Source organism: Crocodylus porosus, unplaced genomic scaffold, assembly GCF_001723895.1.
Source record: "Crocodylus porosus isolate Cpor-Errol unplaced genomic scaffold, CroPor_comp1, whole genome shotgun sequence".
Lineage (NCBI taxonomy): Eukaryota > Metazoa > Chordata > Crocodylia > Crocodylidae > Crocodylus > Crocodylus porosus.
The window spans coordinates 21,084,397-21,109,935 of NW_017728947.1; the positions used below are offsets into that span (position 1 = coordinate 21,084,397).

The window sequence follows — 25,539 nt, forward strand, 5'->3', positions numbered from 1 at the left end:
GAAAAAGAAAAAGAAAAAGAAAAAGAAAAAGAAAAAGAAAAAGAAAAAGAAAAAGAAAAAGAAAAAGAAAAAGAAAAAGGAGTGTCTGATGACACAGAATTTAACAAAACTCTTCAGTTCACCAGTATCTAAAAGGCTCCTTACTACTGGCTACTGTAATTTCCAGTCCATAATATTCCACCCCCTTCCCCCAGCTACCCCACCATGCCACTTCTAAAAATTGTAGAACGGTATTTGTGTTAACAGGCTGTATATGCCGCTAGCATATACAGGAAATATTTTGCTCTCTAACAAAAGGCTCATGTGCAAGTCTGAAATAATTGAAGTGATTCACAGCATGATTCATAAAAGTTATTTCCATACCTGAACAATGGAACAATTTCATGAATGTCTTTTAGTTTCTTAATTTCCTCATCTCTAGCTGGAGCACAGAGGGTCCCCATCATTTGAATGATGAATGATGCCAGTTTAGAAATGTCTAGGGCTCCATTTTCTGCCTCTTGCTTTATCAGGTCCAAATCAAGAACTTCAGTAATCTGATTTCTTAATCTAGAATGACCAGGCAGTAAGAAAGAGAGAAGAGTCTGAAAGAAAACAATTATCACTATATTAATTTTTTCATATCAAACATTTTTTCAATCATAGAAAAAAAGCTAAATAATTTTCTGGACTAGAAGCTAGTTCCACACTGGATGCATGTGGCATATGGCAATTTATTTTTCTAAGCCTAAATCACACAGTATCTTTTCTAAACCTCAATTTCCCTCCACCCTGTGAGTGGTTAAACTGCAGCCCAGGTGGCTTGTTAGTGTGGCTCTAGAATCCAGCGGTGAAAAAAAATTGCCACTGCTCATTCTCTCATCCCCTTGCCTGCTGCCAGATTTGGGGTCTTTGGTCACTGTTGGGGACTAAAATCAGAGGCTGGGGAAAGGAGAGCAACAGCACTCGCCCCCTAGTTTCCAGAGCCACAAGACAGAGACACTAACAACCAACTACTCTACCGCCAGAGGTCCAAATCCAGTCCGTGGAGCCTAAGGAGTTGGACACCCTTGCTCCTTAGATTCTAAGTTCTTTGGGAAAGGATCATCTTTTGGGGTGGAGGACACGCACACACATTATGCCAGTCTTTGACTGCACCCTCTAGATGCTGCATAATTATTGCATTTTCTCACATACAGCATGTCCCAGAATATAATGAGCACTTTTTTTGCAAAGCAGGATGAGGAGAAGGTTTTTCTAGAATCATGGCTGCATAGAGCAGGGACAAGGTATACTCTTCAGCCGACTTACCCTCCCTTTCCTGCTCAGCTAGAGCTGAAACACCAGCTATTACTGAAGACTGGTCTCCATTAAGTAGATTTAAGATTTTGAAAAGAATTAAAGAACCTCCAAGGCTGTGAAATAGTAAGAGAGGGTAAGGACCAGTTAGAAGACAGCAGAATTATCCTAAAAAAGGTTAGCTTAATTAGGGGACTATCAAGACCATTAAAAAGGAGAGACAACTGTTAACACTTTTGGAGCAAGGGTGGGTAAAATATGGCCCATGGGCCGTATCCAGCTCACCAAGAGATTCTATCCGGCCTGTAGATAAGTTTTGCATATACCTGTATGATGTTCATGAACAAGTGTTATTTTGATCAAGTGTGGAAACATCATGAAAGATGGAGAACCACTGCTACACGTGTCCCTTATGCCTGCACTTGTCCACTGGAGGGCAGCAGGGCCTGATGCTCACCCTTGCCCAGAGGAGGGCAGCAGCACTTCAGGGGCAGTCTGCATCAGCAGTGTGCAGCAGCAGGGGGAAGAGCAGCATGTGCCCAGGGGCCTTCTGTACATGGACAGAGTGGCAAAGCATCCCAGAAGTGTCCCACAGGGAAATGAGTGGCAGCCCTGCCTCATGCATCCCTTCCCGAACACTCTCAAGGCCTGGGGGGCTGCGGCTGACCAGTAGGCAGACACAGGCTGCTCCTCCATGGAGCTGGTGCTGATGGGACACTGGTCCGCACTGCCTGCCCTGTGCCCATGCAAATTCACGGCTCTTGGGGAGCCTGCAGCAGTCACACTGCACTCCAGGTGGTGGTGGTGGACATGGTGCTCCCAGCATGCCCGGCACCACCCAGCCTCACTCCATAGCAGGTAGTGCAGCGTAGCCTGCACCAGGTCAGCAGCGAGGCGGCCCGGAGGGTGAGGGTGCAAGGGAAGTTGTGTGAAAAACTGTGGCAATGCAGTTGTCTGTGGTGACTTGGGAACTGTTTATGAAAATACATTTGGAATACTGAGTGGTAATTTAGGAACTTTTTCTGAAAAAGTGTGAAAACGTGAGCTTTTCAGTGTGGAAAACTGGTAATTGTGTGAGGTAATTTGGGAACTTATTTTTGGGACTGCGTGGGGAAATATGGTGACGTGCAAAAAACAAAAGTTACAGCATTTATAGTATGGAGTTTATAGCATAAATGCCATAATTTTTAAGTAGAGCTGTTGTTAAACACCATTAATTGCATGTGTGCAGCCCTCAACAGCTCACCAAAACTTGTTAAATGGCCCTCCAGTCCAAATGATTGTCCACCCCTGCTCTAGAGTGATGAACAAAGAGCTATTAAGTAAACTGACTCCCTGAGCTGCCTGAAAAGTAATGCAACAGCCGCACAGCGAGACTGGAATCAAAGCCAAGTGCTTCTATCCTGGGCAGAAAATCAGCTTCCCAACTTAATACATGCACCTCAATTCTATGGGGCTGATTTTTTGGAGAAAGGTGCATATGTACATGAGTAAATATGGTAACAATACCAACCCATTATTCAACTATGAAGTTAACGTTGAAGCAACCTTACTTTCATCTCCTATACTGCTTGGTATGTTTGGCTCTCATATCTGACTGTTTCTTCCCCAGGCAGATGCATACAGTCCACAGGTAAAAAGTTATCATCTACACCGTCACTAAACATTTTACATCAATATATTACAATTGTAGCATTAACAGGTTACTTTATAAGTAAGCATTGTTTGCATACTTGTATCCATTTGTGTCATAATTTACAGAAATGTTTGTGCCATATAATTAGAATAACTGTAAGTCTCAGTTTGGCCAGGACCAGATTTCTTAGTTTGGTGAAAGTGTAAACTAATGTCCTGTGCCACCCTGCCCGGCCCACCTTCTTCTGAGCAGCAGGTGGAGGCAGGGAGCAGGCTGGCCTGGGCACTGCTACTCTTGCCTCGGGTAAGGATCAGCCAGGGTGGGGGAAGTGCTGCTAGAAGTATGGGCTGCTTTTGCGTGCATGTGTGGTGCCCCATGTAAACTTGTATTTTGGCACCCTCCGAAGCAGCAGCTGGGGGTCGGGGAGGACAGCAGGCTGGGCTGGGCATTGCTCCTCCTGTCAGGGATGAGGATTAGCCAGGGTGGGGGTGGGGGGGTGGCAATGTCCAGGATTTCCTAAAAAAAATAATATGGTTACCCTACATATATCATCTTACCTCTTTTACCTCCCCCAGAAGTTTAATTGAATGATCGTATGTTGGTGGATCTTCATTTAACTGGGCTTCCAGACAATCCCAAAAGGCTTTGTGTACAATCTCTCTCACTTTTTTCTCCAAGCTGTGAGTAAACACAATATCAGAAGCTAATACTTGAATCTGCAATCACAATTAACATTGTTAAAGAATGCTATATATAAATTAGCAACGTTTAGAGAAGAACCCTTGCCATTTTAACCAGGAAGCAGACAAACAAAAAACCCAACAACAAGCAAACCAAAAAACCCCCTAAAAAATGGATTTACAATGACTAACATGACAGAAACATACAAAGAAATTTACAAATACAAAATCTTTCAAAGCAAGTGGTGAAGGATAAATTCTAAAAGTAACCCAGTAAAGGGAAGATAATAATCAAGTTATAAATTTGTCTCCTCAGATTCCTATGAACAATGTCAGTGTTTTATAGCAGTACTTAACTAAATGTCCTAGAAGTGATACAAGTCCCCTAAGTAAAATTCAAAAGGTTTAATGCAGAATGTATTACTCATGAGGAATTTACCTCATAGCAAAGAGCACAAGTCACGGTTTTTCCATACACTTGAGCATTAAAGATTTGAGCTGGAGAGCCAAATTCAAAGTTGCTGTGAACTCTGAAATAACTTCATTGGTTCAATCAGTAATTCCTACTTCTAATTTTTTTATTCAGTTAATTTTACTTCAGCAGCATTGCACAAACTCGCATCAAATCTGAAGCCGACACATTCTTGAGGAAATGAAAATACTATTTTATGCAAGCAGCATAGAAAAGCTTGCGGTTCTCATTCCACTAACCATGAAAGCTCAAGCAATGCCTGAAAATGAAAAAAATACAGTTATTTACTCCATAGCTATTCTAGCCCTTTGAGCCATTGTCAGAATTTGCTCTTGCACACAGACCGTATCTCCTCATGCTTCCATTTAAGGGTATAAAAGGCCCTGACCTCACATGATTCAAAATTTCTATTAGCTAAGAACACAAAGCAGGGATGAAGAGGTGGTCATGGGATGGACATACAATATACTGAAGAACCATTTAGTACTTTTAGTCAGCATGAATTCTACTGCAGATAACTGGCAACCACTCTACCCTTTGGGGAGGTAAGGATGAGTACCAGCTGGATCAGCTGAACACAAACTGGAGCTCTACTCTTCCAAATCTGGCATCAGATTTCAAAGCCTAGCCCCTTACAAAAAGTTTTAAAACATATATTCAGCTGCCTTGCATCTCTCAAATGTGGATGTTCTGGAGGCAGAACAAAAGTGCCGCTGGAGCTCTGGCAGAAAGCCTTCAGAGTCAACATGCATGGCACGCATGTCATCTGGTGGCATAAAACAATACAGTGACTGAATGGGAACTCATTGCAAGGAAATAACCTGTCCCAAAGAGGGGCACCTTAGTGCCATGAAGAGGGACAGGGACAGACTGAATACCATCAACACAGAACATAACAGCACACAATAGAACGTCATCCTTCATGGAGGACAAAGCTTAGGGCAGTGGTCTCCAACCTTTTTATAATGAAGATCACTTTTTGTAAGTAAAGGGTGTCCCTGCCCCGCCCCGCTCCGCCAGCCTCTGCCCTGCCTCCCAGACAAGCTGCCTAGGTTCTGACCCTACTCTCCCAGCCTGGCCTGGGCAGCAGCAGGCGGGGCTCAGCCCAGCCCAGCCCAGCCCCATGTATCCTGCTTCTTCCAGTCGTGGAGCCTCCAACAGACTGAGATCAGCTGTCAGAGGTTTCATGATCGACCAGTTAATCAAGATCGACTGGCTGGTGGTGACCACTGGCTTGTGGGAAAGATGACAAAGAAGATCATCAGCTGGTTCAAATGAAACCCAGACACCCCCTTCAAGCTGAATTTTGCATGATTTCTCAATACCGCATTGTCCTTAGCAGAGGCTTTATAAATAGTTTCCTTGGATCCTTCTCCTAGACCAGGTAACGGAAACCCAAGTCATTTCCAAAAATCAGACTGTGAATAGTGTATTCCATGAGCTTCCAAGAGACAACATTTTTGTGCCATGACAGGGCAGATGCAGAAACTGGTGGCTGTGAGGATATCTGAATTAAAAAAAAAATTAATATATATAAAATATTGCCATTTGGGGAAGGACATTGTGTTGAAGACTAATGTTAATCTGGGGGTGATATCATCCTAACCAAAGGCTGCACTGTTGTTTTAAGCAGACTTCCCATGTGACAGAGGCCAAGAAACATGGCTTCCTATAAGCAGACTGGACTGAGACATGGAAGGACAAATCCTGCAGTTTGAGAGCCTGGATTTATAGAGATAGAATATTGGAGGCAAATATTACCATACTGAATCTGAGTTGACATTACATGCTTGATCAGGTTCTTCAGGTCTAGGACAGGATAAAGACATGGGTTCTTTGAAATAAACCCTTTACCTATGTTCCTGAGAAGACTTCCGCTACATTTCCCTTAAACGGCCAAGAGAGTGGCTACTCTGAGTTCCCTAGGAATGCAGGACAACTGCAGCCAGGAAGCTCAGAGCAAAAGTAATAGCTGCAGCCACAAACCTGGAGGAGGTCTTAATCATTCACTGACACCTTTAGTACTTCTCTTTCAGTTGCTCTCCACACCCTTGAGAAGTTGGAAAGGAGAAGTGATACTGCCCTCTACTATGCCAGGAAGCTGTTTCATAATCCTCACTTGCTAATTCACAATGTAGAAATGTAGAGAGACTGAAGAAAGGCTTTTCTGCCAAAGAGGTCCAGGTTTTCTGGACCCGTTTCCTGGAGTTCATCCCTTCAAACTGTTACTGTTTTTTTTCCTAGAACCCTGGGGACAATGAGTGATCCCAGTGCAAGACAGGTATAAATTGGGCATGGGACCCAATTCCTTCCAATCATGTAGACATAGAAACAAGCAGCATGCACTAAAATGTCCTTCACTGATTTCCTGAAGAACTGTCCTGTCTATAGAATAATCCAGGAAAACACATACAAATTAATGTTGTCTTAGTATCTTGTGTGTCCACAACCCCAAATAAGAACTCCTAGAATACAAGCACAGGGAGAGGAGGGAGGACTGCCTCTCTAGGGAGACAATAAAGCTATATGTGGGGAAGGAAATTGAAATGTTTCCTATGACTGTTTGTTTCAGTCTGAAGTGACTTGAATTCTGGGGAGGGTGCCCCAATTATCAACACCAGAGGAGATCAGGAAATCCTCCACTTGGGGGAGACTTGTCCATGCCCTAAATCAGGACTGATGGGCCTCCACAGAGACAAGATGCTATACTGTACTGATGGTGGGCCATCCACTGCCTTCTTGTAAAAGGTTCCAATACTGAATATTTCTGGAATAGCCTGGACCAGTAGGTGACAAAGTATCTAAAAGATCTGTCTGCTGTGCTTGGGCAAAGAAGTGTTGGCGGGGGAGGGGTGTGCGCGACAGTGACAATGACGGCACTGTCTGAAGATGGTGCCTGTATCAAATACATGCGAGTATGCAGTAAGATCCAGTGACTTATACCCCAAAAACAATAATTTATTCTAATAGCACCAAAGAAAAAAATCACAGAAGTAAGGAAACCGTAGTGCTAGAATGAAAGAACAGAGAAAAGCCAAGACAGATGAAATGATTCTTGTCATAACATTATTTCCCCAAAGGACTCTGCATATTCTACTCTTCATGTGCAGATGAGTGAAAGACAAACAGTAATTTCCATAAGTCACCACCTTACCTGCCTTCTGGTAATTCAGTTGGTTTAATTCGAAAGTCTCCATTGACTACAATTTCATGTGCCAGTGCCATGTTGGTAACTCCTTTTGCTGTTTCCATCAGTTCTTCTGCTGATACAAACCGAGGGGGACTAGCTGTAACATAAATTAAGTAACAGATATTTAATCTTGAGAAGTTAAGGGCCAAGATTATAAGCCCCATCATTTATGGCCTCCCCATTCACTTGCTAGATAATACAAAGAGCAGCAGAACCAGCGGACTTTCCCAGCTGAGGATCCCCAGTCTTAGATCTGCTCAGTTTTCCCAGCTGACGATCCCGTCTTAGATCTATCATTGCCACTTCTAAGGACCACATCCCCAGCAATGTTGTGCTCCAGAAGTCACCAGCTGACGCTCTACACCCTAACACGCCTCCAACTTCTGCTGCTTCCAGTCCTTCTCTAGAAATGGTTAGAATAAATCTGCACCTTTAGCAGGGCCAACTCATTTCGGAGTAGCACCAGTTACAAGGGTCATTGACTGCAGAGTAGGCCCAGGCCCTGCATTTGGGCTTTGGCTGCTCTATGCTTCACAACCTAAACCAACTGTATTTGTTACCCTGAAGCCTGGCTTCTGCTTGGTTCTCTGCTCCTGCTTACCATACTTGTTAGTGTTCTGGATTCCCTGACTTCTGACACTGCCAGCCTATGGATATGAATAATACTTACTGGGTGCATCTACATGTGCACTTAGCTTGTAGCAATAAATTCTGGCATGGTTTGTACCAGAATTTTTTACTTCTGGGTGTAGCATTTACACGTGCATCCAGGACCACAGCATGCTGAGCTGGGGCGGAACAGCCCTGAATATCAGGCAGCCCGGGGGGAGGTGTCCAGTGTGCCAGCCCAGGTCTGCTCTAACCCAGCTCAGATGTGCTGTGGAGGGGCTGGCTGGGGCACAAGGGTACTACAGTGCAAGGCTAGCTGGCTAGCAATATTCCCACACTGTAATACCCTCATGCCCCAGGCAGGCCCAGTCACCATCTGCATGCACCTTTTGTTACACGCAACTACTCTGCTGTAGTATAGTACTTGTTCTAGTACTACTGTACATCAGAGTTAGTTTATTTATGCAACCTGATATGAACGCATGTGTAGATGATACTTTACTGTGGAGTTAATTAGTCAGTGCTGCAGTAAAGTGCACATGTAAGGCTTGGACTCTAGTTCTGATCCTCTTGTATAGCCTCAGCCCCTGGTCTGGATCCTCCTCTGAGTTCGGTACTTGTTTACGTACGTATTCCTTCAGACTGTCTCTGACCCATTCTTACAGTAGCAAACCTCTTTTAGGACTACAGAGTCAAGTCCTTCCCATAAGGAAGTGGGGAAAGCATTATTTTAAAACAGGTAAATAACTTAATTATTTTTATACCCCACACCTTTTCCCCTCTAAAACTAGTAACTGAAAGTTGATGTGTGCATCTTAACTGAGTAAAATGATTCTGAACAGTTTGGTTAATAGGAAGAGTCCTTCTGCATTCTGCCAAATAAGATATGCATCTTATTTGGGGGAATGTTCTATATGAAGAAATACAGTAAAATGGAGCCAACAAGATGCCACCTCACTGCTTATTCCTGGAGATTACTATTGTACCTCATTCCCCAATTATCATGTGTACAAATTCATATGGACTGTACACTCCTCAGGGCAGTGAGCTCATCTATAAAGCAGTCTAGCATAAACAATACTAAGAAATAACAAAATCATGGCCAACTCCTTCATTTCTACTCTTACATCAAGTTCTTTCCCCCTTCTTTCCTGAAACCAGTGTCTTGCCATTCCTAACTTAATAATGACTAACAGGGGGCCTATCTCCACGTAGCCCGCCCACCTGTTCTTGGGCAAACTGCCTGCTTTCTCACCCACCATGCCTTGGTCTCAATTGATTAATTAATAGATGTAATTAGGTGGGAGGCTGCCCATTTACTGCCCCGCTGTTAGAGGGCGCCATCTGCAGCTCCATTCCTTCCCTACACCGCAGCCCAAGCCTCGCAGATGACATCATGATGTTCTCGTATGTGCCAGTCCCCCATGATGGGCTCCAGAATCCTGCTGTAGGACCCCCACCCCAGTTCCTCCCTTCAGGCAGACTCTGCTGCTATCATACTGGGCCATATCTCTTCCTGCCACTGGTTCCCCTTCAGGTGTGGTCCCCTCACTGGGACCTTCAGCTCACACTAGCCCCAGCCCACATCCAGGCCAGTTGGGACCCCAGGCCCCTGGCTCTTGGGCATCCCTCCAGTGGGCCTCCTTGCCCTTCTGACCCTCCTGGTCCTGGCCCCTGCCTGGGCCAGTCAGGGGAAGCTCTGGCAGGCCTTGATGTATGACCCATACTCTTATTCTGGGGTCCTCCTCTCTGGGTCCTCCTCCACAGATGTGGGGAGCTAGGGTTACCTCACACCACAACTGGTGCATCAGGGTCTCACAGAAGACTCTCACTCCCCCCCCGGCATCAGGTCGTGGTGCTACTACCAGTGTTATATTCGACCCACACTCTGCCTCCCCACCTTGGAGGACTTACTGGGGTCAGGACTCAGCGCGCTCTCTCTCTCTCTGGCTGAGCCCCCTCTCCCTTCACAGGGCTCCACACGCTGCCCCCCCACCACACTGGGGGCTCCACACTGCTCGTAACGTCCCCTTTACTTGGGGTCTCGGGGCTTCCCTCCACAGGTGGGCTCAGGTGGCCGTAGCTGTTCCTGGCCCCAACTCTCCTCTTCGGGGTCTCAAACCCCCACAGGGCTCAGGCGGCCTTGGCTGTACCTGGCCTCCAACTCTCCTCCTCGGGGCATGCACCCCCACAACTACCTCCAGTGTACTTAACCCACCTTAAGGTGAGGGCTAGAGGTTAAGAAGCCCCGACCTGCCTTTCACCGAGGTGATCACTGGCCTGACATTTCCTGGGGGCTCCCATGGCACTGGGAGCTCCACCAGGCCACCCACTCCCGACAGGGTGTAGTTTCCGGTTGTACCCAGGACCAGGAGCCTCCTACCATCCCCTACAGCTCCTCCCTTACCTCCAGATGAAACTCAGCAGCCCTCAAGCCAGGCGATGTTGTTGGCTGCCCTCTAGCAGCCAAACTGCCTTGTTTATATAGGCAGCCCTGAAATGGCCGCCTCATTAGGCACCTGGAAACTGCCAGCCCCGGGTCCTTAACATGGCAGGCACACAGTGCCCTGCCACACTGACCTTGAGACTTAAATATGGTGCTGATGCTGAAAGGCTCTTTCCGTTTAAATCTAAATAATTCACAACAAGAAACAGTTCACAGCAAATAGCGTGAAACCGTAGTACAAGTACCACTCTGTTATGCAGCAGAAAAATGAAAGGGAGGAGGTGGCATACCTGCACCCTATAGAATGAAAGTCAGGTCTGGCCTTCAGGTAGGAAAAGGAAGCCTGCTGGTGCAGAAATTGGAAGGTGAAAAGGTCACTGGCTAGTACAATGGCAAATCAGAAAAATGCATCAGCTCCCTGAATATACTGAGAACCTAATTTGCCCTAATTTAGGTTAGGTCAGTGGTTTTCAATCTCTGGTCCACAGACCCCAGGGAGTCCGCAGACTATATTTAAGTGGTCCATGAAACATTACTATGATCAGTAAGTATGGGAATATCCAGACTTACAATTGAAAGGGGCCCGCACCTCCAAAATTTCCAAAGGGGTCCAACAAATGAAAAAGGTTGAAAACCACTGGGCTGGATAACATGCCATTCTAGGCTGCTGCTGACATTGCTGCAATGCAGGAAGTGCCACTGTGTTAGCAGCAAGCAACAGTAAGAAAAGATAGAGGAAGAGCCCATAGGCCTATAGGGAGCCTATAGGGAAACTATAGGCCAGTTAGTCTTACTTCGATCCTAGGCAAGCTGTTCGAGAAAATTATGCTGGCACACATCCAGGAGGGCCCAGCAGGGGATTTCAGGGGATTTCATGCTTAGGGGCAACCAACACGGGTTCATCAGTGGCAGATCCTGTCAGACCAACCTGGTGGCCTTCTATGATCAGATCACCAAAACATTTGATGCAGGAGTAGCAGTGGACATAGTCTTCCTGGACTTTCAGAAGGCCTTCGACACTGTCTCTCACCCTGTTCTCATTAAGAAACTGGGGGACTGTGGTGTCAACACCCATGCAGTCATTTGGGTTGCCAACTGGCTAGAGGGCCGTACCCAGAGAGTGGTAGTGGATGGGTCATTTTTGACCTGGAGGGATGTGGGCAGTGGGGTTCTGCAGGGCTCAGTCTTCAGGCCTGCACTGTTCAACATCTTCATCAGTGACTTGGAGGAGGGGGTAAAAACCACCCCGTTCAAATCTGCTGATGACACCAAGATGTTGGGGGATGTGGGCACTCTAGAAGGGAGCAATAGGCTACAGTTGGACCTAGACAGGTTATAAGCGTGGGCGGATGAGAACAGGATGGGATTCAACACCGACAAGTGCAAAATGATGCACCTGGGGAAGAACAACCGGCACCATACCTACAGGTTGGGGAACTCCCTTCTTGTCAGTAGAGAGGCAGAAAAGGATCTTGGAGTCATCACTGACTCCAAGATGAACATGGGTTGGCAGTGTGGGGGTGCAGTCAGGAGGGCCAACCGCACCTTGTCATGCATCCACAGATGCATCTCCAGCAGGTCCAAGGAGGTGACCCTCCCCCTCTATGCAGCACTGGTCAGGCCACAGCTGGAGTACTGCATCCAGTTCTGGGCACCGCACTTCAGGAGGGATGTGGACGATATGGAGAGGGTCCAGAGGAGGGCCACTCGTATGATCAGGGGTCAGCAGGGCGGGCCTTATGAGGAGAGGCTATGGGACCTGAACCTGTTTAGCCTCCACAAGAGAAGGCTGAGGGGGGATCTTGTGGCCTGTTACAAACTAGTCGGGGGGGGGGGGAAAAAAATCAGCAGGCATTGGGGAAGTCCCTGTTCCCCCGAGCACTGCCAGGATTGACCAGGAACAATGGTCACAAGCTGGTAGAGGGTAGATTTAGGCTAGATATCAGGAGGCGCTGCTTCATGGTCAGGGCGGCTAGGGTCTGGAACCAACTTCCAAGACCCCTACCCTGGAGGTCTTTAAGAGGAGGTTAGATGAACACCTTGCTGGGGTCATTTGACACCAGTAATCTTTCCTGCCATGGCAGGGGGTCGGACTAGATGATCTACTCAGGTCCCTTCTGACCCTACAAACTATGAAGCCTGATGGTACAATTAACACAGATCAATGAAGCATAATTTTGACACACTGCAATAGAGAGAGCAAGTTCCTTAGGAGCAAAATCCTCAAGTTGCGCTTGTAGAAGCACTGATGACAATACTTGCAACAGAACGGGACATGCCTCACAATAAGTTATTTCTGCAAGCTCCTGTTAAAAACAAAAGAAAAGCACTTTTCTGGTGTGGTACTTTGATAGAAAGGAGGCCAGATCATTATGCCATCAGAAGATAAACAGGCCTGGCAAGATTTCTCTGAGTCCATCTGTACTGAAGGAAAGCAAAAAGCAGAAAGAAAAAAAAAGGAAAAAGCAAGGACTAACCGCTTCCTCTCATTGAACTTGTGATAATCTTGTCTCTATGATTATCCTCTTGGCAAAAAAAAAAAAAAATCTTACAGCAAAAAAGACAGTGTGCTTCCAAATCTGAATAAAACCCTCTTCATCCACTCAAACAGTACATGAATAGATTTGTTTTGGATAGGCTAGCAGGTTGACTTGGCTAGGTTCATATTAGCAGCAACTTTTAACGAAGTGCCTTTTCAGTGTCAAAAAAGCTTTCACCACTAATCTGCCACACACAAATGTGCTGTTTATTCATTTAGTCAAGAACTATAAGCTCCATTTTGTTGTAAGCATCTCTTCAATTTCACCAGCACCCTATATGCTTGGGTCATATTGCTTAGAGTGTAATCTTGCACAATTCCTGAGAGGAACGTTGAAAGGTTAAAGTGGCGAGTGTAAGAGACAAATGTGCACTTAACTTTTAACGAGAGTGCTCTTGCTTGGCTGCCACATTATTTCTGCCTAACAACGGTAGTAGCCAAGGTTAAGAAGGGAGAGCATAGCTAAGCATCAGTTCCATATTCTAAAGAATGCACTTAAACTCATACTTCTGCAGACACACTTGTCAGTCCTGGTCCATTTTTTACCTGGCATTCTTGACAAAGCAAGAGACCCAAGACTTACTACTACTCACTGCAGAAAATTGTCTAGCACCTTACTTGTACGCACCTATAGTCAGTGCTCGTACAAATGATGCAACACAAAACTGCACTTCCTACCAGGCATCTTGCCCAGATCTTAGACTTCAAGGTCTTCTGGCTTACAGCAGCAGTTCCCACCCTTTTTAGACCGTGGACCAGAAGTGACCAGCATCCTGCAGACTAGCAGCCAACTCAAGGGTTGGCTGCCAGTCCACAGTATGCCAGTCACTTCTGGACTTCAGGTGCAGCAGTCAATCCTCCCGGCTGTGGCCCAGAGGTTGGGAACCTCCAGCTTAGAGCATTCATCCCATTAGTATAAGCATAAGTTCCACATGAAATGCCTGCACTGTTTGGTATAGCACCATCAACACTCAACAAATAGTGCACACTATTTTAAAAACAGAAATACTTATAAAATGTTGTAATCAGTGGTTCAAGAAACCATCCACAAAAACCATGAGAAGGGCTACATTTTCTGAAGTAACTGCTTTATTTATCCATACACATAAAATGTCCTTTGGGATTCTTTTTTACTTTTCCATTTAGCTGGGAACTTGCTGGTAACAGTTGCATCTTACCTAGATCCTACCTTAAAAAAAAAAGGAAAAAATACCAAAGTGGGAAGATAAAATTCTAAAAGCAAACTTCTAACACAACACAACAGTCTGCCAACCTGCATATCACTTTCTTGTAGTATTACAATTGAAAATGATTAATTTACATTAACTTCAACAGCAGGAGTTGAAGGTATCTTTGCATCTTGAAGGTTTGATTTTTTGCAGAGAAATCCATCCATTTATAAAACAAATGCTACAGTATAATAGTCCAGAAAGCTTAAGTGAACTGGATCATGTAAGTACCATACACATAACACACTATGTTGGGATTTGATCCTGCAAATACTTAAGACACGCAAGTAATTTTTTTAACTAAGTATCTTGCATTTTTCTCCCCCTTTGCTTTCTGGTTTGTCTTTAGGCATGAGCAGACCTTGTGACCCTATTGCCAACAACCTTTCAACAAACAAGTTTACAACAGATGTTGTCACATGCTTGTGGGGATACTGACTCCCCAGGGTTGTCCTCAGTCTAGTACTATTTAACACCTTCATGAATGGCTTGGATGATGGGACTGAAGGCATGTTTACCAAATCTGCAGATGACACCAACCTGGGTGGAGTTGCAGACACACTGGAGGGCAGGGCTAGGATCCAGAATGACCTGGATTAATTGGAAAACTGGTCTGCAAATCAATTAGATGAGATTCAACAAGAACAAATATGAAGTCCTGCATTTGGGACAGAATAATAACATTCACAAATACAGACTCGGGAATCATTGGATAGGCTGCACTACTGCAAAGAAGGGCATGGGGGTTATGGTAGATCAGAAACTGAATATGAACCAACAGGGTGCTCTTGTTGCAAAAGAGGCAGCCTGAGCTTTATTAACAAAAGTGACATTGTAAATCAAGGGAAATGGATCTTCTGCTCTATTTCATACTGGTGAGGCCTCACCTAAAGTACTGTGTCCAGTTCTCAGCCTCACTCTTCAAGCAGGATGTGGACAGATTGGAGAGTCCAATGTAGAGCAACAAAAATGATTATGTGCCTAGGAAGCAGTACTTACAAGGAAAGACTGAATGAGTTAGAGTTATTTAACCCAGAGAAGAGAAGACCAAGGGGGAATCTGAATATAGTTTTCAAATAAGTGATGGACCATTAGAGAGAGGAAAGAGACTGGGCTTTTCTCTGTGGTTACAGGGGACAGGACTAGGAGGAATGGCCTCAAGCTGTAGCAAGGGAAAATTTAGGTTGGCAATCAGGAGGAACTTTCTGACAGAGTGGTCAAGCACTGAACCTATAATATTCTAAAAGATACCATTTTAAATATTCATAGGAGACTCCAGCAGACCTCAACCTGTCCACAACAGAACTTACATTCTCCCTCAAAAGCCAACAAAACTCCACAACCATTTCCTTCACGCAAGAATTCTGAATGTTGATCCCAATAAGCAATAGAAGAGACTGCTAAAAACACTAAAAACTGTTTTCTTTACCACACAGTAACTGGACATGGATGCTGAGTAGAGTCTAAATTCAAATCCCTGCTCTCTGCAATACAGATTTCAAATGCACAGCGAAGAAAAACAATTCTTTAGAAAAAAAAAGTGACAAACAGCCAAATCCTAAAGTCCTTCTTCATGCAAAAAATCTTATTCAAAGACAGTTTTGCACAATGCTGAGTAAAGATTCCAGGATTTGGCCCAATAATTATAAACAGTGAACTAAGGAACAACTATTCTTCAGGAGGAGGTGGATGGCAATTATGTTGGGGAGAAATTTAGAGAAAAGATAGCAAAGCTATAACATGGCAACAAAAGGGTTTTCAATTTTCCCATAACTTTAATTTCTGGAATATATTTCCTATTTATAACTGTAATACCAACCTGCTTCAGGGAGAAATGAAGGCCTTCTGAAACCAGAGGCCTCATTCGATGCACAGTAGAAAGAACAGCACAAGGAAACCTACTTTAACAGACAACAGCCTTACTCATGCTGCCTATGCATTGCCTCACAACCTAGAAGACCCCAGAAATGAAAAGAGAAAAATATATATATTTCTGCACAGTACATAGTGCACCTTGTATAGGAAACAGGAAGCAAGGGAAATGTATTTTTTTTGTTATAAAAAAGGAAGAAAATATAAATCCCATTTCTTTTAATAAAAGATTTACTTACAGTTTGACATGTTGTCTCCGTTTGGACTTCGGGTGCTTTGTCGTATCCTTTTTCTAATGGATTGATTCGGGTTGTCCAAACTGTCCCCTCGTGTACCTGCCGAATCGTTCGATTTTCCTTCACTTGTATATGGCTTGTCAGGATCCTGAGATGACATTTTCAATGCTCTCACCCTTCCCTCTCCAAAAACAAAACAAAAACAAACACAGAACAGAAAGCAAATAAATCTAAAACATTTTCTGATTTTGCAGAACAAGCAAAACAAGCAGAATTCCCTATTTGGTTATAGGTGCATCTTCAGACATCATATCATTTCTATAGATTGTTTTTTCCTTTTTAACCCTAAAAAAAGCCCCCAAAATACTTGAGGTAGCTTCCCACTAATATATGTTTATTCCAGACAAGCTCTCAAAAGATGCTCTCCACCCCAGTGTCGAGAGAGCTAGCTGGGGTTATTGCAGGGCTGTTGGCACGGCTTTACGAGCGCTGGTGGTGCTCAGGCCAGGTGCCAGATGATTGGAAGATAGCCAACATAGTCCCCATCTTCAAAAAAGGGAAGAGAGAGGACCCGGGCAACTACAGGCCTGTCAGTCTTACCTCAATCCTAGGGAAACTCTTTGAGAAGATCCTCAAGGAGCACATCTGTGATGGGCCGGCTTCAGGGATGATGCTCAAGGGCAACCAGCACGGTTTCATTAGGGGCAGGTCATGTCAGACCAACCTGATTGCCTTTTATGACCAGGTCACAAAAGCATTGGATGCAGGTGTTGCCATGGACGTAGTCTTTCTAGACTTCAGCAAGGCCTTTGACACCGCCTCCCACCCCATCCTCATTAAAAACTAGGCGACTGTGGCATTGATGCCTACACAGTCAGATGGATTGCAGATCGGCTCAAGAGCTGTACTTGGAGGGTGGTGGTGGACGGGTCATATTCGACCTGGGGGGAAGTGGGCAGCGGAGTCCCCCAGGGTTCGGTCCTTGGGCCTGCGGTGTTCAATTTCTTCATCAGTGATTTGGACGACGGGGTGAAAAGCAACTCGTTTAAATTCATGATGATACCAAAATTTGGGGTGAGGTCAGCACACTAGTAGGGAGGGAAAGATTGCAGCAAGATCTGGATAGGTTACAGGAGTGGGCTAACAAACAGGATGCGTTTCAATATTGACAAATGCAGGGTGCTGCACTTAGGCAGTAGAAACCAGCAGCACACTTATAGAATGGGAAACTCCCTTCTTGAGAGCACGGAGGCAAAAAGGGATCTTGGAGTCATTGACTCCAAGATGAACGTGGGCCGACAATGCGAGGTCACGGTTGGCAGGGCTAACTGGATCTTGTCGTGCATCCACAGGTGCATCTCAAGTAGAGCCAAGGAGGTGATCCTCCTCCTCTATGCGATGCTGGTCAAGCCACAGCTGGAGTACTGTATCCAGTTCTGTGCGCCCCACTTCAGGAGGGATGTGGACAACATTGAAAGGGTCCAGAGGAGAGCCACCCGTATGATCCAGGGACAACAGGGCAGACCCTACAATGAAAGACTGCGGGACCTAAACCTGTTCAGCCTTCACAAGAAAAAGGCTGAGGGGGGACCGTCTATAAACTCTAGGGGGAACCAGAAGGGTTTGGGGGAGACGGTTTCCCCTAGTGCCCCTGGCATAACAAGGAATAATGGACACAAATTATTGGAGAGTAGGTTTAGATTAGACATCCACAAGAACTACTTCACAGTTAGGGTGGCTAGGAGGTGGAACCAACTTCCAAGGGAAGTGGTGCTGGCTTCTACCCTGGGGGTCTTTAAGAAGAGGCTTGATGCCTTCCTGGCTGGACTCATTTGAGTCCAGTTTTTCTCCCGCCCAGGCCGGGGGTCAAACTTGAAGATCTACAAGGTCCCTTCTGACCCTACTTCTATGATAAAATCAGGTACTGCTTCTCACTAAAACATGCATAGATACGAGGAAAACGAATCTCCTCGTTCTTTTCAGGTTGGTCACATAGGTATGACTTTTTAGAGACATATCATTGTTTTTATAAAAAAAAAAGTTTAACCTTAATATTATACATGCTTCCTCTTAAGAAGTACAATAAAGTGCTTTGCTCATAATGTGTTCTAGATCTAAAATTAATTTCTGCAGTTGTTTATTAATACTGCCCCTCCCTCCCGTAATCAATAGGAAGCCAGTTAAAACAGGACTTCCTTGTAAGAGGAAAAAGTTAGGAATGTTAATCCACAAAAAGTTAGGAATGTTAATTACACACAATAAAAGTAAAATGCACTGTAATCTCTATAGCCAAGTTGTTTATTAGATGTGGGATTTTTCAGTATAGTATTATGTCACTCCAAGTACTCTACAAAAATAGTTGAAATTGTTGAAGGGGACAACAAAAGACCATTTCACACAGATTTTTTTTCCCCCTTCTGAAAGATGTAATTTACATATATTCAATTTAAAAACATCCTAAGAAACAGTAAATTTCTGTTTATTGGTCATAACTTTAAGTGGGTTAAGGGAAGCTAGAAACACAGTACAGTATTAGAAATATATAATCTCTCTAAAAATGAAGTATCCAGCATCTTCCTGACTTCCCATCTCACAAATATCCTTTAGATAAACTTAAAAAGAAAAAACTTACATTTTGCACTTAATATTGCTGGCTGCAAAACATGGAAAAGCGAAGCTGCCAACAGAAAAACGGATCCAGAAGCATGCCAAGATTATTAAAGGCAACCAGGAGCCCAAAGCCTGTACAGATGAGCATGCACCAAGAACAAGTGATACCAAGGAATTTATAAGAAGCTGGTTTACATTTTTATACAGCCATTAAGAGACTGAGCCTGCTTATATTACCTTAATGTAGGGAGGACACAGAGAACTCAACAACAAACATATGAACTTACATTTGGTAACACAATTGTGCCTGAAGGGCTCCACTGTGCTAGATATTGTACTTACCCTTAGATAGATTAGGAGACTGTTCTTATCCCAGAAACCTTGACAAATCTGAATTGTCAAGATTTGGCAGCAAAACAAAAACAGAATTTGCAGCATTGGCAGCTCTAACCTAGCTACCACAGATGCTCATAGGAGCGAAGACATGGTACTACAGAGCTCAGGGTAAGCTAGAAATCAGAGTACAAGCCTCTGTGGACCCTAGGTATGTATGGTTTGGTGACTAAACTGGGTTGCCATGCTGCAATTAATCCCTGATAGCTAAATTATATCCATCACAAATATACCCAAACATGCAAGACTCACATCTTCAGTTCACAATGTAGCCATGTCCTTAATGACTTTGCCAAATCTATAGACAGGCCAGTAACAGAACCCCACTAGAGTATATTAATTACAAGACCATCCTTCCTCAAATCTAGAATTTACAACTGAGAGCAAGGGTGTCAAATCTACAGCCTGCAGGCTGGATCCAGCCTGAAGAGCTGTGTCATCTGGCCTTCCAGAGGCACCGATAATTCAGGGGAAGGCAAGCAGGGTCAGAGGCCACCACTGAAATCCAGTGTACAGAACCCCACTGGGGATGTGTGTTGGCAGCAGGCAGGAAGGCGGCAGTGCATCAAGCAACAGCCGTGTAACCCCTGTGGCCACAGCTCATCCTGCCACTGCATCTGGATCTAGCCTACAAGGATCTAGCCCTGTTATCTAGATATGGCTGGAGGAGAGGTAGTGTTAGTATGACACCCTTGCCCAAGAGACAAAAGGCTTAATTCCCTTTTTCCTCACACCATGCACCAGCCATTGTCCACTAAACACCCCCCCCCCTTAACTAGTAGCCAGACAGGTCATAACCATTAATGCATTTTAACCATCCAATACGTGAGAGTAGGGGAAGCATTTATGAATAGAGAAGAGGCACAGAACGAGGTCACACAGTACATCAGTGGGAGATAACCACAAGCTCCAGCTTTCCTAGATTCTTTCACAATAGCCCATCGGGCCTATGCTACAGACACTCACCAGCCGGTGCCTACAAAACAGAAGGCCAGGGACTGTTATTGCAAGGCTGTGCAATTCCCCCCCTCCCACCCAAAGTGTTTATTAAACCACTGACTGACTGCATTAGTACAAGGGGATGCTGAAGAAGGGCTACCCATTTGATCACCAGCCTTCTCAGCAACAAGGCAAGTGGCCACACTTGCTGGTCGAGTTCCCTCATTCGCAACCATCTTTCTTGCTGGTGGCTCCCATCTGCCAGGAGGCTTCACAAACATGGCTGGTGGGCTCTGGCAACCAGATCTCAACGATGCCTCTTCCAAACCTGCCAGTGGCACCTTCTGTCCCGCAGAACCCCTTCCACGTGCTCACTCCCAAAGGAGCCCGTCGCTTTGCACCCCCCGCCGGGGTCACCCAGCGGCGTGGCCAACCCTGAATCCGAGCCACGCTCCCTGAAACACAGGCAGACAGGTCCCTGACTCGGCTGTGCCGCTCTGGAAGCAGGGCCGACGTTTGCCTCATTGCTGAAAAGGCTAGGGAGGAGCCGGGTTGCAGTTCACTGGGAAGAACACGCGTGTGGCGCCCTCCCGGCCTGGTCCGGCACAGCTAGCGCCTCCCGCGTGCGGCTTGGTCCAGGCCCCTGCAGCCCGGGTCTCTCCGGGGCTGGGGCCAGGGGGCGCTGCTGGAGCAAGGGGCCGAGGGGCACCAAGCTGCATGCGTATGGCTAGCTCGTCTCCGCCGTCCAATCCCCCCGCCCCTTCCCCGACTCAGCACCTACCCGGTCGGCGGCCACGATGCAGGGCCGGGTCGGGCCGGAGCAGCACTGCAGCAGCCGGCACTCCTCTAGAGCCCGCCCCGCCCCTGCGCACACGCAGCGCCGAGGCAGGCGGGGCGGGGCTGCGCCGTCCCACCTCAGTCTGAGCTCGGCTGTGCGAGGCGCTCAGGCCAGGGCTGGCACTGGGACACTCGGGCTCGGCCCCCAGCTGCGCGGGGTGCAGGTGCCAGGCCCGCATGTAGCAAGCGTCTCGCGGCGCCCAAAGACAGTTCCTGCGCGAGAGCCCCAGCGCCGGCCTTGGGCCTTGTGCGGGGCCCACCGAGTATGGCTGCAGGGCAGCCTGCACCCCGTGGGCCACAAGCCCCGGACTGCGGCATGCATGCCACACGGGGCGGGGGGGTGTTGTGGGGTTTGGTTTTGTTTTTTTAAAGAAATTGTGCGTGTTCCCAACCAAAATCAAGTGCAAAGCTGAGGCAGTCCAGAACCATAAAGTGGCCCTACAGTCAGAAAACATCCTCCACCGCCCCAGGCTTCAGATATTTCCAACATCTTTTGGTGGGCATGCTACATGCAGGCCCAAGCCCAGAGACTTGGGGTTCAGACACCCCCAAGCTTCCCCTGCCCTCAGGGCTATGGCCACAGAAATGAGAGGGAGGAGCCTTCCATTTCCAAAGTGGGCTTTAAGCCCCCACACCTCCACGAGTACTAAGCCATGCCAGAAGAGCGGTTACCCCCAGGAATGTTCAAGGCAAACTCTGTGTTTGGGTCCAAGGTGGTGTTTCAGCATCTGTGCATCAGGCCCCTGCACCAGAGGCAGCAGGCAGAGCCAGAGCCAGAGCCAGAGCCAGGCAGCAGCCCCTCATATAGCACATGCCCCGCTGCTCAGTGTGCCCAGGTCCAGTGCTGGCATGCGTTGTTGGCACAGGGGTCCAATCCGGTCTGTAGAGCAGCCCTGTGGGGGCAAAGACTTACCTCAGGAAGCAGCTGCTGCTGTATTTGAGTAGACAACATTATACAGTTTTTTGAAAAGCTGATTTGCCCCTAACATTTCTGGCTTCTGATTATTTATGCAAAGCTTGCCTTGACTTTTTCAGTACTAGATCCAATTACCATATCAGTATCCATTGATTTGTGAACCAAAAAAACCCCAAAAACAAAACCAAAAAACCAACCCAGCAACAACCAAAAAACAAAAACCAGAAGGAACTTCCTGTTAAGGCCACAAAGTCAACATTTTAGAAAACATCAACTCTTCATTTAACCAGTTACAGTAACAGAGATCCAACCACAGCCCCTAATAAGTGACAATTTAGGGAATTCCTCTGGTCAGGAGAAATCCTCTGACCACAGAAGACAGGACAGGATCACCCTGGCTCATGGGAAGGAACCCACGCATCCAGGGGCCCCAGCCAAAAGGCCTAATTAATCAAATCAGAACATTATTAGCTACAATGCAGAAAAAAAGCTGATAATATAAATTTCCTTTTAAAAAGTTGGTGACAATCTGATAGGCAACCAATACTGATGCACCTCTAGTATTTACCTAAACCCAAGAACATTTCAAATTTAAGACAACACTCCAATAACTAGATTCTAAATGTGGAAAATTAGAAACATTGTTACAATTTTTCACATCTAGAATCTAGTTATTGGAGGGTTGTCGTAAATTTGTCTCCCACACTGCTGCAGCAAAAAAAGAGGCAGCAGAGCAAGTGGTGGGGACAGCAGGGGCATGGGGAGCCGGCCTCCTGAGGCCCCCCTCCCCTTCCTGCTGTCCTTAGCAGATCCAGGCACAAGTGGAATCCCAGTACTGCTCCATCCATTCCTACCCAGCCTTGCAGGAAGCAGCTGTGTGAGCAGCCTAGCTAAGCCAGGGACTCCAATGGTGCACAGTTCTTCCTTCTCATGTCTGCTCCCTGCTTGGCTCCCCCCTCTCCTATCCCCATCCCTGGCAAGGAGCAGATGCTGGAAGAAGGAACCTGTACAGTGCTGCTGTCCCTGGCTGAGCTGAGCTCCCTGCACAGTTGCTCCCCCACAGCTCCCAGCTGGAGCTGTCCAACTCCCAGCTGATAGAGGCAGAGGGGGAGCCCCAGAGCTGCTCCTGCCTCACACCACAGAGAGCTCTGGCAGCATGCAGGTTCCTCCTTCCCTGCCCCAGTGGCTGGAAGTGGACTAGAAGGAGGAATTTGTGCACTGCCACAATTATTCTTTGCTACGTAGGGCAGGAGTGACTGTGCAGCTCCCCTAGTGCCTGTATCAGATGACAACAACTCTAACTGGAAGCCCAGGTCAGCAGCAACAGGCGTACAGACTACTCTTCCAGCATCTGCTCCCTGCCTGTCTCCACTTGCAAGGAGCAGCCACTGGACAAAGGAATCTGTACATGGCTGTTGCTGTCCCTGGCCAAGCCAGGCTCTGCACCACTGCTGCCCACAGCTTCCAGCTGGAATTATCTGACACTGAGACAAGACTTTGTAATCTGCACCCCTGCCACACACTTCTTAATGGGGGGCGGGGGGAAGAATGCCCTTCATCTTGGAATCAAGTACATCATAAAGAGAGAATCTCCCTCTGCCTTAACGGTGTTTGTACCCAAAAGCTTGCAAAAAACCAACATTTTTTTCCCCCAACTATTTAGTTGGTTTAATAAAAGAGATCACTTTTACTCAAAGAACCTTGTCTGCCTATGTCCTTAGACCAACACAGCTACAACCAACACCCCCAAAAACATGAAAGATACATACATCAAAGCTGTTTTATAAAAAACTGTTCACCTTATGGTAAAGTATCTGCCCTGTGTTTATATATATAAAAATATATATTTTAATGTTTGAGGGTTTTTTGCTTTTTTTTTTTCTTTTAAAAACACCATCAAATGAACACTGTAGCTCAGTTACAAGCAAAATGTGGACTTCTAAAGATGAAAGGGAAAAAAACAAAACAAAAAACCCAACTCACACGTACTTATACAGAGGAAGTAAATTTCCTGCCTTATTTTATACAGAAGTATCTTTATAATGTAACAAACATGTACTAGGGGTGGTGTGTGTGCACGTGCATTTCCCCTGTACTTCTCATGACAAAACACAAGCATGCCAGAAGATAGAGTGACATGCTGGAGTTCTGCCTTTAAATGTAAAGTTGTGGTTTGGCTTCACCCTTTCAAAAGGAGTGACACTTTATGCTTACAAAAAGCACCTGCATGTGAGTATTAAATGAATAACAGCTGGTGCCCCAGCTTCTCAGAGTATCCTGAAGAGCTGGTCAGAGGGATTTTAAAAGGGAAACATAGGGAAGGAAATTTTGCCCAGTTATGACCATCTCCCCCCATCTCAGCTTTATACCTGAAAGCTTGCAAAGAACTATTTAGTTGGACTACTATAAGTCATCATATTTACCAAAATAACCTTGTCTGTCTTGATATACATACACCTTTCATTGTTTAAGGCTGCAGACAAGAATAGAGAACAGTTTTAAAATAACTAAATAGGACTGTCACTTTAGTATGCTTTTGCAATGTGAGCAAATGTTTTACTATTTTGTTTTGTTTGCCTACAGTGACTATTGTTCACTGCTGATAATGCATTTTCTCTATTTACCATTACTTCAATAGAACCTTTTCAATAATCAGCTATTTGAACAAGGGCTTTAGATTAAGTTCAAGTCAAAACTTAGCATGTAAATGGGTTCTGTGTTAAATTTCAGTGTTACAGCCAGATAAAGAAAAAGGAATGTTGGACTGGGCTCAATAGTCAAGCTTGGATAATCTTTGAAGGTCGCTATGTTCTATCCTTATGCCTGCAACATTTACTGAATTCAAATAAATTCAACAACTTCCCTTTTAAGAACCGAGTACTGTTGATTTTTTCCTGTAATCAGTCACAGAACACACAACTATTCCTTGCATGCAAATGTTGGTGTTAAAATGCATATTGCTAGCTGCAAAATGACTATAGGGTGTTAGAGTGGGCAGATGTATACATAACAAGAGCCACCACAGTTGGCACTGCTAACCCTTTTGATTAGGTAATATTGAAGAGAGAAGGGTTTTAGAACAAGTTCTATGAATAGAAACAGACAGGTCCCCGGGTAGCAGGTATAAATACGTTAAAAACAAACAGGATGTGTTTATAAATTGTAGCACAGAGGAACCAGATGAAGCAGAACATACACACACACTAAACTTGTACTCATTACACTTTTGGAAGGTGCTAAATAGGAAAAAATTGAATAACATTCTCTCAAAACAGCCTTTTAAAAGACAGAAGACTTGATTAAGACTAGGGAAAAAAACAACAACAAAAAATACGTTAAAAACACTTAGTACCATGCAACTGCATAGTTTCTAGAGTCGGAAGGGACCTGAGTAAATCATCTAGTCTGACCCCCTGCCACGGCAAGAAAGAGTACTGGGGTCAAATGGCCCCAGAAAGATGTACATCTAGCCTCCTCTTAAAGACCCCCAGGATAGGAGCCAGCACCACTTCTCTTGGAAGTTAGTTCCAGGCCCTAGCCGCCCTGACTGAAGTAGCGCCTCCTGATATCTAGCCTAAAATCTACCCTCTGCCAGCTTGTGACTGTTATTCCTGGTCACTCCTGGTAGTGCTCGGGGGAGCAGGGACTTCCCCAATG

At 45.6% G+C, this 25,539-nt stretch overlaps 1 protein-coding gene across 2 annotated transcripts in view; it reads right to left on the reverse strand.

Moving 5' to 3' along the window:
* TCP11L1 (t-complex 11 like 1) overlaps positions 1 to 25,539 on the reverse strand; it is a 47,350-nt gene that overhangs the window by 18,736 nt on the left and 3,075 nt on the right. The window contains exons 1-5 of one of the 2 annotated variants that reach the window (XM_019551332.1): positions 20,911 to 20,997; positions 16,191 to 16,370; positions 7,221 to 7,353; positions 3,472 to 3,592; positions 364 to 584 (exon numbers count right to left, since the gene is read on the reverse strand). In XM_019551332.1, coding sequence (XP_019406877.1) covers positions 364 to 584; positions 3,472 to 3,592; positions 7,221 to 7,353; positions 16,191 to 16,347 — 632 coding nt within the window. In that variant the 5' untranslated portion in view covers positions 16,348 to 16,370; positions 20,911 to 20,997. Of the gene's footprint in view, positions 1 to 363; positions 585 to 3,471; positions 3,593 to 7,220; positions 7,354 to 16,190; positions 16,371 to 20,910; positions 20,998 to 25,539 lie in introns of those variants that run through there. The other variant, XM_019551333.1, reaches the window with a different exon arrangement.